Raw genomic sequence first — 12,441 nt, forward strand, 5'->3', positions numbered from 1 at the left:
TGATCGCCGCTGCAGTGCGGCGATCCGCCGCATGCAGCGGCGAAAGAGGGTCCCCCCAGCCGCCTGAGCCCAGCGTAGCCGGAACAAAAAGTTCCGGCCAGCGCTAAGGGCTGGATTGGAGGCGGCTGACGTCAGGACGTCGGCTGACGTCCATGACGTCACTCCGCTCGTCGCCATGGCGACGAGGTAAGCGAAACACAGAAGGGCCGCTCATTGCGGCCTTCCGTGTTACTTCTGGCCGCCGGAGGCGATCAGAAGAACGCCTCCGGAGCGCCCTCTAGTGGGCTTTCATGCAGCCAACTTTCAGTTGGCTGCATGAAATAGTTTTTTTTTTATTAAAAAAAAACCCTCCCGCAGCCTCCCTGGCGATCTTAATAGAACGCCAGGCAGGTTAAAGAGAGTCTGAAGCATTATAAAATACCTGTTTTTATGGAGCAGGCCACTTCAGCATTATAATCCAAACTGATTCGCCGCATCCCCGCGGCAGAACGATGTTTTTATACCCCCCAAATCCCGGGGCAAACTTCCAGGTCGTGGATTTTGCTGCCCGGGGCAGGTAGAGCTTTGCGCTGTAGCTCTGCTTCCAGTCCAATGAATCTCCGCCTCTCCCCACCCCTCTCAGTGAAAGAAGACTGAGAGGGGCGGGGAAAGGCGGAGATCAGCGGAGATTGACTGAAGCAGAGGCAGAGCTACTGCACAAAGCTGTGCCTCTATCAGGAAGGAGCCCTGAATTTTGCCCTGGGGATTTTGGGGTGATTAAGACCTTGTTCTGCCACGGGAAGGGGGCGAATCAGTTTGGATTTAATGCTGAAGCGGCCTGCTCCATAAAAACAGGTATTTTAAAACACTTCAGACTCTCTTTAACTAGGCCTATTTTTAAAACTGACTCTCAAGCAACCAGAAACTACACTTATTTGGCACCAGTCAATCTCCGTTGGTGCCGGATAATGGGGGTTTTACTGTGCATTTCATTTCGGTCTAAAATAAGTATTGGTTCAGCTGTTTCAAACTTATCTTGGGAATTCTGGATTTACAATCTCTCCAGGTCAGGCTCTATCCTAGCATGGGGGAAGTAAGCAAAGTTCCTTATCTATTTGTTGTAAATGCCTCCCTACATTTTATGCACTAGGAAACCATTCAAGAAGCTTTTTGATGTCCAGTTGTAATCAGTGAACCTTAATGACACTTATTTATATCAGCAAAATAAAACATATGAATCTGATGTTCAAATGTATGCAAGCTGTACTTTGTAACTTTTCAGACTATGGGCCTGATTCACAAAGCGGTGCAAACACCTTGCACGCCTGTGAAAAGCCCTTTATCACGCCTAAACTTAGTTTAGGCGTGATCTGAAGGAATTCGCGCGAAGTCCCGCACGCAAAGGTTTGCGCGCGCAGCACACCGCGCTACGCGCGCAGCGCACCGTGCTTCGCGCGAAGCGCCCATTAAACCCTATGGGACTTTGCGCGCGCACGTGCGCGTTTGCACGCGCAAAACTTTGCACGCGGGAGCTTCGCGCGAATTAAGCACAAAGCGGTGATAACTTTGCTAGTGCAAAGGTTATCATGCCTAAAGTCTTTTAGGCGTGATAACTGAGTTATCACCGCTTTGTGAATCAGGCCCTATATATGTGGAAACAGTTTGAAAAAACTGATATACAGTATTGACATGAAAGCTTCCTCTTTAAGGCTTGGTGCACACCAAAAACCGCTAGCAAATCCTCAAAATGCTAGCAGATTTTGAAATGCTTTTTCTTATTTTTCTGTAGCGTTTCACCTAGCATTTTGCGGTTTTGGGAAGCATTTTTGGTGTAGTAGATTTCTGATATTGTTACAGTAAAGCTGTTACTGACAGCTTCTGTAGCAAAAAACGCCTGCAAAACCGATCTGAACTGCCGTTTTTCAGAGCAGTTTGCGGATTTCCTATACTTTACATTGGAGGCAGAAACGCCTCCGCAATCCAAAATCTGCAGCAGGTCGGGAGTATGCGTTTCTGCAAAACGCCTCCCGCTCTGGTGTGCACCACCCCATTGAAATACATTACCCTAGCGGATCCGCACCCGCAAGCGGATCTGAAAACGCTGCCGAACCGCTCTGGTGTGCACTAGGGCCTACATCTTTTAAAGTTAGGTTACGAATGGTGTTGCGCCTAAAATTAAATGTTGCTGCTGAGTCTAGATATTTGGGTATCCCAATCCCAAAAAGAAGAAAAGAAAATTCAATTAAATATCAGACTGCGCTAAGTTTAAATTTGATGAACCAATTTATTGTATAAAATTAAAATTAATTAAATAAAATAGCCAATAGCTAATATTGAATATTCCTTTAAAAGTCTTGCTGACATTGGACCAACTATTTGGTGTCTCAGCAAGCTGCTGCTCCCAAACCTGATCTGTTGAGAATCAATATCCCTCAATATGGGCCTTATTAATTGCTGTATAACAGTGAGTATCTAATCTTCATAGAAGTTGAATTACTATTGCTGTTATATTGATATCCGTTTGGCTCACAGAGAGCAGATACAGTATATATCGTATTGTTGAAAAGGAATCTCTTGCAATCTATTGTAAATTAATTTATGATCTAATATTAGTTTGATAGCAGTTTCCTTCCAGCAATCAATCCTTTAGCAAGTGTCCCAGAGCTAGTGCCTTATTGCATCAGAAGAGTTAGTCCTTAATCCTCTTGCTAAGCATATATTCCAGGATATTGTATTTCAATTATAGCAGAGTGTGCAAAGCATTTGCATAATCATATGACAGGGGTTTCCCTGGATGTTAACTCACGGTCCCAGCGTCTTCTTAGTTGGATAGGATAGGATGTGTGTTGAGGAGCTGCTCAATCCCACCGGCCCCGGCCGGCGGCTAGCAGTGGGAGAGTCTAGTCGTGCTGAAAAGTTCTTACGTCGGGCTAGCTCGCCCGGCTCCAGTTACTGACGTAGCGCTGTGTGGATGAAAAGATTTCCTGCCAGAGTCCCGTCTCTGGCTGGCAAAGAGTGACATCACTTCTCAGGAGTTTCGAAACGCGTCAGCGATAGGCTCCTGAGAAGTGACGTCACTCATCACGTGGAAGGAGGTGTGGCCATACTACAGAACGCGGAGCTTTGCCAGCCAGAGACGGGACTCTGGCAGGAAATCTTTTTATCCACACAGCGCTACGTCAGTAACTGGAGCCGGGCGAGCTAGCCCGACATAAGAACTTTTCAGCACGACTAGACTCTCCCACTGCTAGCCGCCGGCTGGAAGGAAACTGCTATCAAACTAATATTAGATCATAAATTAATTTACAGTAGATTGCAAGAGATTCCTTTTCAACAATACGATATATATCTGCTCTCTGTGAGCCAAACGGATATCAATATAACAGCAATAGTAATTCAACTTCTATGAAGATTAGATACTCACTGTTATACAGCAATTAATAAGGCCCATATTGAGGGATATTGATTCTCAACAGATCAGGTTTGGGAGCAGCAGCTTGCTGAGACACCAAATAGTTGGTCCAATGTCAGCAAGGCTTTTAAAGGAATATTCAATATTAGCTATTGGCTATTTTATTTAATTAATTTTAATTTTATACAATAAATTGGTTCATCAAATTTAAACTTAGCGCAGTCTGATATTTAATTGAATTATCTTTTAAAGTTAGGCAATAAAATGGTATCATCCTGATTTAAAACTTCCTGTCAAACATTTCAATTACGGATGTCCCCTCCTCCTCCTGCCTAGCTTAAAAATCACACTCAAAATGCCAAATGCTAGGTGTATTCTGGAAGCCTTGAAGGGGAACTGTAGTTAAAATATTTTTTTTCTTTTACAATATTCATTTAGGCCCCGTTCACACTGCACGCGTTTCCAGCCGCGTTTTGGAAACGCGTGCAGGAGGCCGACACGCACGACATCAGACAGTGCATAGAGTGCACTGTCTGATGTTCACACTGCATGCAGTCCGGGAACGCATGCTGCACGCATTTTTTGCAAAAACGCGCGGCTGTCCCATTTACTTTAGTGATGGGATCAGCCTCGCAACGCGTACAAAAGCGGGTAACGTTCATTCGCATGCGTTGCGTTCCGCACGCATGGCCGTTTGTAAAGTGAACGGGGCCTAAGTTAGTGTTTGCCCATTGTAAAATGTTTCCCCACCTCGATTTACATTCTGAAATTAATTACAGGTGGCAACATCTTTACTGCCAGCAGGTGCATCTCTGTGGTATGCTTGTTTACTAAGAGTTCTGTAGGCAGTAGAAATAATACCTGGTCTCCCAGAATGCTGGGAGGATAATTCCACATAGCTAAACAGCCTAGGCTAAACATTACTGGGAGGGAAGGGCTACATACCAATATACAGCAATATATAGCTAAAGAAATGTTTCTCATGTTGAAACCAGGAAGATTACTGTAACGTGGGTATCCTGAATTATATATTGCATTCTACTATATGTCACTGCAGTGCCTCTTTAAAGGCTGGGAGCTTCTTTGAGACATGTGGAGATAAAATAATACGGTACATTAAATACACACACATATAGATTGAGCCAGATGAATTCATCTGACTGCTTTTATTCCAAGAAAGTGGACGTAGGCTTACAGGCTCACAGACTTGTAAACTGAATTATCACTAAAGAGTCAAATGAAAAGGGTTTTTTAATAATGATACAAAAGCAATTGACCCGGGACGCCACCTGGCTTTAAAATACCAAGACTGCTGCAAATTAGCTAAAGGCCTCTGTGACTGAAACGTCATGCTTCTGTAGCTCTGGTACCGCAATTATGCAATAAACCAGTCTTGCTACTTTGTATCCAGGTAGATCCCAGGTCATCTGCGTTTGTATGGACTATGCCCTTAGCGCTCTGGGTTTCCTGGTGCATGGTGATTTTTTTCATCACAAATGTTTCCAATAAAGATAGCTTGTTAGATTTCTGTCCAATCAGCACTGTTCATTTCTATGGCTGGACACTGTAGCGCCTCACATTGGTAATATTTTATGGAAGGAGTCTGCAGTCTATTAAAATCAGGCAAAATGTGGTTTAAAGAGCTGTAAGAGTAGATTACCCTTTTGAGAATCGATGAAGTAAACTCTTGTCATACTTCCTATGTGATTTTGCAATATTCCAGGATGTCAGTGCATTGTATTATCATACTTCCTATGTGATTTTGCAATATTCCAGGATGTCAGTGCATTGTATTGAGAATTCTGGATGTCACCACTGACATGTGAGGTCATGTTCTTATCCCTATTGACACGGCTGACAATGAGACAGCCATCGCTTTGCTGTTTTCCGCAATTCATTACATCATTCATTTGTAGAAAAGCCGTTTGTCAATGCTTTCGTTAATGTACAGTACAGTCTAGTCTTCTACTTCCTGCAGACATTACTGTGTCAAATAAATCTACTTACGCTAAGTGATACTTAGTCTGTTACTTGGAAGGTATACTAAGCTTTAGATGTATTATTATTAACCCATTGTCTTCTTAAGATGGCTTTATGACAGTGTGAGTAATCCCGCATTCGAAGTTTCTCCAATCCAGCATATTCAGGAAGTCACATTGTATATGAAGCAGAGTGATCATATTTGATCTTCCTTGTTCCTGGCTTTAGAACTGGGTGTCTTATTTCTACACCACAGGGAATAATGACTTTGGCTCATAAAATGTCTCAGCCATATCTGGCACTGGGTTGTTTCTAGTATGCACTTGCTTTTTTATTTTATGTAAAATACAGCTTTTTTTTAGGTAGAGATGGGAAAGTGAGATTAACACGACTTTCTTCCATGCCCCACAATGGTCAACTCCCCTGACCAACTCATATATGGATAATGATCAGTCAAAACATTCAAACCATTTTCTTAATATTGTGTTAGCCTTCCTCGCACTACCAGAACAGTTCTGAACCATGGCGGTATGAACTCAACAAAACCTGTGAATATGCCCTGTGGTATCGGGCACCAAGGCGATAGTAGTGAATTCTTTAAAGCAGTGTTCCCCAATCCTGTCCTCAAGACCCACCAGCACTGCATGTTTTGTAGAAATCCACAGAGGTAGTTAATCAGCTCTGCCGAGACACTTACTACTTCACCTGTGAATGTTTGTGGTTTTCTGCAAAATATGTACAGTTGGTGGGTCTTGAGGACAGGGTTGGGGAACCTTTTTTGATCTAAGGGCCGCTTTGCAGTATGAATTTTTACCGGGGCAGGGTGGGAGTTTGTGGGATTGGATGTGTTAGGATATTTTGCTGGGTGGGGAGTGCAGATGGTTTTGACAGTGTGCGGCTAAGTTGATCACCAAGGAAGGGGGGGTATGGCGATGTGTCGGGGTAACAGAGCAGGGAGGTAAGGGAGAGGTGCAGGCGAATGGAAATGGAATTGGGTCCCCAGTTCATACTAACACATTTAACTGGACCAGGGTTTACCCCCAAAGCCCGCCCCCCCCCCCCCAAAAAAAAAAAACCCCAAATAAATTGCCTCCTGTATTTTGGTACAGAGTGCGGCAGAGCAGTTTTATTATTAGGTGAGTCGGTCTGCAGGCCTGGAGTGCCACCAACCTTCATTTCCCCTAGGCTTCCTGCTTTTGGGAAGCTCCAGGGCTGGGACATGGTGAGGCTTCTGAGGCTGGAGGTGACCAAGTCTGGGTGAGTGGGCTTGGGAAGGATGCAGTAGTCCATGGAAATGCTCCTCTGGCTGCTGGTGCTGAGACTGTGGCAGGACTGCACACAGGGCTCTGCACCTGCAGTGCGCCTGTGTAACCTGGCCGTCGGGCCTAACCTCTCTCTGTATTCATACACTGCAGCACAGTGTCACCAGGTGGTGCCATTGTCTTCTTACTGTGTCAGCTGTGCTGCAGTGTACTTTGTACGACTCCGACGACTGTAAGGAGAGTACAGCGCCACCTGGTGACGCTGTGGTGTCTGTTTCTGTGCATGAATACATACAAAGAGAGGCCAGGCCCGCAGACTGGCTCAAAATGTCCCACAGACAGGCATTGGGTCATGGACCAGGGGTTGGGGACCCCTGCTTTAAAGGAAACCAGAAGTGAAAGGGATGTGGAGGCTGTCATATTTATTTCCTTTTAAACAATACCAAATGCCTGGCAGTCCTACTGATCATTTATGCATCAGTAGTGTCTGAATCACACACTTGTAACAAGCATGGGGCAGATCCAGTCAGGCTTAAAGCAGACCGAACTCTTGCACACCACACAAAAAAGTCTTTATTCCACATATAACTGCTGAAGAAATTCACTGCTCTGTGTTTTCTGTGGTTGTTTAGCCAGATAAAAGTGTCTAAATAGTTCTTATCAGCAACTGCAAATAGAATGGAGGTGCTCTTTTTTAGGACTTCCATACATTGTAATGAAGATTTTTTTCCCCATAAAAGTTATCATGCTGTGGCTAATCTTTTACAGCAGAGAGGAAGTTCTTAGTTTAGTTCCGCTTTAAGTCAAGTATCTGATCTTCTTGCTTGTCAGGGTCTATGGCTAAATGTATTAGAGGCAGAGGTTCAACAGGACAGCCAGGCAATGTGCATTGTTTAAAAGGAAATAATCATGGCAGTCCTGTAAGTTGCACCACTATGCTTCCATGAGTCGGATTTGATTTTCCAGGGGGTCCCACAGATGCTCAATCAGATTGAGAATTAGATTGCTAAAGAAAACAGAATTCAACAGACCTGCCACCTTCTACATTGCTAAATTCTCCAGTTCCAACATGTAGATTGCTGTTTATGGTGGTGGCAGGGGTCAGGAAGTCTGGCTGGTCTGGATCTGTGCATCACGTAAAGGAAGATTAGTGCCCCTTCTTAATACACATACACCAAACACCAAGGGGATTCTTTTATTCATATTATAAATTCAATCATTACTGTGTTTTAACATTACAAAAGCAAGCAGTATGCAAACTTAATGACATACACAAACACAGGGGTATAATCAGTAATAGCAATATAGAGGGTGAATGCACATTGTACATAAATCACTACATGACACAAAGTACAAGAGTATAATGCTGGGATTACACGATACGTTTTTTGCGTTCGATTCGGCGCGCAAAGAAATCGTGTGGAAACGAATCGAGCGGAACATCGGACATGTCAGAATTTTATCATTGAAGGCATCTATCGGAACGATTCTTACAAAAAAAAGTATCATGTAATCCCAGCATAATATGGATATAACAGTGACCATGAGGTATGAATTTGTTTAAGATTCAATGGCTGCAAGCAATGAGCACAAATACATATGCCAATAGATAAGCACAAACAAATAGGCAAATATCCCCTGAAGTAAAGGTTAATAGCAGACACCCGGGATAAGTAGCATTACCTAAACTTTTTTGTTTCTGAGGTGATAGGCTGATCGTGTGATCAGGAAATGAATGCCATTGTAGTCACTGCAGTTGTATCTAACTATATATCATCTCTCTTTCAGTATAGCTCTGTTTTAATTATTCAGTTGAATTTCCAGTCTTATTGGGCTATTGCTATTTTAATTTGTTTAAAAAATTGTTAGCTCAACCAATATGACTGACTGTCTTTCAGGGTTACCCCGTCATCGGAGAACCCCAATGCCGCCACTTCCAGTACTAGCCAAGGAAAGCCATCTCTACGGAGAATAAAAGGCCGGATCCACAGAAGCAAAAGCCTGGATAGCGTGGATCTCTGCGAGTTCAATGTAAGTGTTCTGAGGATGTGCTTATCATTCACATCTGTGCATTGCTGTTGTATCTGCAGTAAAACAAACATGTCATCAAAATCCACATTCTGGAAAATGACTTCATTTGGCAAACATGCTGCTGCTTTGCATTAATTTGCCTATTCACAATAATGTGCTGATTTGCCTGGACAGGGCTGAACCATGGAGGGTTTACTAATTGTGTTCCCTACATTGGTGAACAGTCTACATATGCTGCAGGCTGGAGGTGTATATTTCTTATATGTATAATGCATATAATGCTGTTTAATGCTTCAATTAAACAGAGCCATGCTCCAAGCTGAACCATCAGTACTCTTTGGGCAGGGAATTATTTTGAATATGGCATGTGTTCCCTTCTCTTCCTGTGCAGCTACACTGGCGGCAGGAAGTGAAAGCTCTCCAACTAGCTAACAAACAGGCCCATTCACACTTGAAATTGGCAAAATGGTAGCACTTAGCGCTACCGTTTTGTGCGGGTGATTTTACCGCGATTAGTGTGGTAAAATCACTGTACACGCTCACAATTCAGAGCGATCGCGATCAGCGCTTTTGTTAAGCATTCTATAGCATTCCCTCCAGAATTGTGAGAAAATGCTGCAGGCAACACGGTTTGTGATTGCCGTTAATCACAAAATGCCTGCGAACTCGGCAATCACAGCAGTGACATCACTGCCATAGGGTTACAATTGCGCTAGCTAGTGTGAATGGGCCCTACCATTTTCTGGCTACAATACCAAACCTCTGTCGTAACTGCTTTCTGAGCTACTCCCCTAAAATAAAATATTCAATCATAAAAGTCAGAGAAGAGTTGAAATACTTGGGGTCTGATGCAATTCCAAATGGAAAAATCACAGCTTCATTGTCAGTCTGCACCACACTCACTTTACCAGCAGATCCATATATATATATATATTTAACACTTGTGATGCTAATGTGAATTTTTATTTGTTTGGTATACCAAACACATCAGAATTACTTGTAGGATACTTCTTTAAGGTGTATTGATCAGGGATTTATATTTGCTTTCCACAGTACCAGGCATCAAATCTTGCCTGCTGCTTTATTAATTTGTATATTATGTTTATGGTTTATTTTTTTGTGGAAAGTTTATTATAAATTAAAAAAAAAAAAGTGGCCATGCTTGCCCAAGCCTTTTTAACACCTCGGAGTGACTTGTAGAATCTGTAAGCCCCTTTAACAAAGACACTCCCAGATATCTGCCTTTCCATGAAGTATCGGGCTACTCATTACTGCAAAGAATTAAATGTATAAAAAAAAATTCAGGACACCTTCAAATTCCTTCAGTTAATTTCCTTCTTTTTTTTTTTTTTTAAGTCCTTTTATTGTTCTCTGCCATAAAACTCTTCTAATTACATGTTCCAATCATTGCAATCCTCTGGGGTCTTCTACACACCTTGACTGAAGACCTCCTGACAAATGCACTTCCTCATTGCTACTGTAATGCTGAAGTAAAGGATTTAAAGTTTACTGGCAAGACTTCTCATTGGTCCATTGATCTAGATTTGTGAGAACTGTTCCTGTGGAAGATTTTCATTGGTCAGGTCACTGGGCCAATGGTAAGCCTGGGGCCCAGTTTAATTTTAAGATGCATTTTGCTGTTGCTCCAAACTCACCAGACCATACATATTTCCAGGGGCGCTTCTAGCCTTTTTGTCACTCCAGGCAAGAAATCCTGTGGTGCGCCGCCTCCCCCCCCCACACTATAAAAAATAAATACACATATTATCCTATATAATAATTGGCAAGCGTCTCTGTGTCCCATGTCCCTATGTCAGTGCTTTTGCGCTACCACCCATGTGCCACACTGATAGCCGCTGGGACAGGACGAGGACAAGCAAGAGGGCCGGGTGGGCGCATGCGCGCTGACATGCCGCGGTGACAGACCTAGAGACGTTTTTAAAAGGGCTTAGGTCGACTAATAGGCCTGGTGCACACCAAAAACCGCTAGCAGATCCGCAAAATGCTAGCAGATTTTGAAACGCTTTTTGTTATTTTTCTGTAGCGTTTCAGCTAGCGTTTTGCGGTTTTGTGTAGCGGTTTTGGTGTAGTAGATTTCCTGTATTGTTACAGTAAAGCTGTTACTGAACAGCTACTGTAACAAAAAACGCCTGGCAAACCGCTCTGAAGTGCCGTTTTTCAGAGCGGTTTGCGTTTTTCCTATACTTAACATTGAGGCAGAAACGCATCTGCAATCCAAAATCTGCTGCAGCCCGGGAGTATGCGTTTCTGCAAAACGCCTCCCGCTCTGGTGTGCACCAGCCCATTGAAATACATTACCCTAGCAGATCCGCACCCGCAAGCAGATCGCAAACCGCAGCGGAAACGCTCCGGTGTGCACTAGGCCATAGAGGATATAAAGCATAACTATGAAATGGGGCCCTAGGCAAGATAACACATTTTGCCCTTCACTGATGGTCACCTAGCTTATTTAGGGAGATTTGGTGGGAGCTAGCAATCGCCAGGCCCCTAGACTCTCTCCAGGTCCTGGGCAACTGCCTAGGTTTGCCATACAGCACATGCTGAAGCTATGCACCTCAAAAACAGCACCCTCACTACAAGTCCCAACATCATGTCCCCACAGAACAATTTAAGGTATCATGCCCTTTACATTTCAGGATCAGATTATCAAGTAAAACGGTATTCATTTCAGAATACTTTTTCACAAGCATTATGGCATATGCAAATATGTTACCGCCTGTTAGGATAGGACTGAAGTGGTTATATCATGACATTGAAATGCTACAATATTAATGTTTTAATCCTGTCCCCCACAGATCAAATGCAGATATCCTGCCCCCCACAGATCAAATGCAGATATCCTGCCCCCCAAAGATCAAATGCAGATATCCTGCCCCCCAAAGATCAAATGCAGATATCCTGCCCCCTACAGATCAAATGCAGATATCCTGCCCCCCAAAGATCAAATGCATATACCATGTTCCCCCAGATCAAATGCAGTTACCATGTCCCCCCAGATCATATGCAGATATCCTGCCCCCCCCCCCAGATCAAATGCAGATATCCTGTCCCCCACAGATCAAATGCAGATATCCTGCCCCCCATATATCAAATGCAGATATCCTGCCCCCCCAAAAGATCAAATGCAGATATCCTGCCCCCCACAGATCAAATGCAGATATCCTGCCCCCCAAAGATCAAATGCAGATATCCTGCCCCCTACAGATCAAATGCAGATATCCTGCCCCCCAAAGATCAAATGCATATACCATGTTCCCCCAGATCAAATGCAGTTACCATGTCCCCCCAGATCATATGCAGATATCCTGCCCCCCCCGAAGATCAAATGCAGATATCCTGTCCCCCAAAGATCAAATGCAGATATCCAGCCCCCTACAGATCAAATGCAGATATCCTGCCCCCCAAAGATCAAATGCATATACCATGTTCCCCCAGATCAAATGCAGTTACCATGTCCCCCCAGATCATATGCAGATATCCTGCCCCCCCCCCCGAAGATCAAATGCAGATATCCTGTCCCCCACAGATCAAATGCAGATATCCTGCCCCCCATATATCAAATGCAGATATCCTGCCCCCCAAAAGATCAAATGCAGATATCCTGCCCCCCAAAAGATCAAATGCAGATATCCTGCCCCCCACAGATTAAATGCAGATATCCTGCCCCCCAAAGATCAAATGCAGATATCCTGCCCCCTACAGATCAAATGCAGATATCCTGCCCCCCAAAGATCAAATGCAGATACCATGTCCCCC

General features: G+C 43.8%; 1 protein-coding gene across 15 annotated transcripts in view; it reads left to right on the forward strand.

The window, feature by feature from the left end:
* The window catches only part of TJP1 (tight junction protein 1), a 622,292-nt gene that overhangs the window by 179,356 nt on the left and 430,495 nt on the right, over positions 1-12,441 (forward strand). For all 15 annotated transcript variants that reach the window (XM_068275550.1, XM_068275551.1, XM_068275554.1 and 12 more), the window contains one exon: positions 8,532-8,664. In XM_068275550.1, coding sequence (XP_068131651.1) covers positions 8,532-8,664 — 133 coding nt within the window. The remainder of the gene's footprint in view (positions 1-8,531; positions 8,665-12,441) is intronic.

This window comes from Hyperolius riggenbachi, chromosome 3 (assembly GCF_040937935.1).
Source record: "Hyperolius riggenbachi isolate aHypRig1 chromosome 3, aHypRig1.pri, whole genome shotgun sequence".
NCBI lineage: Eukaryota > Metazoa > Chordata > Amphibia > Anura > Hyperoliidae > Hyperolius > Hyperolius riggenbachi.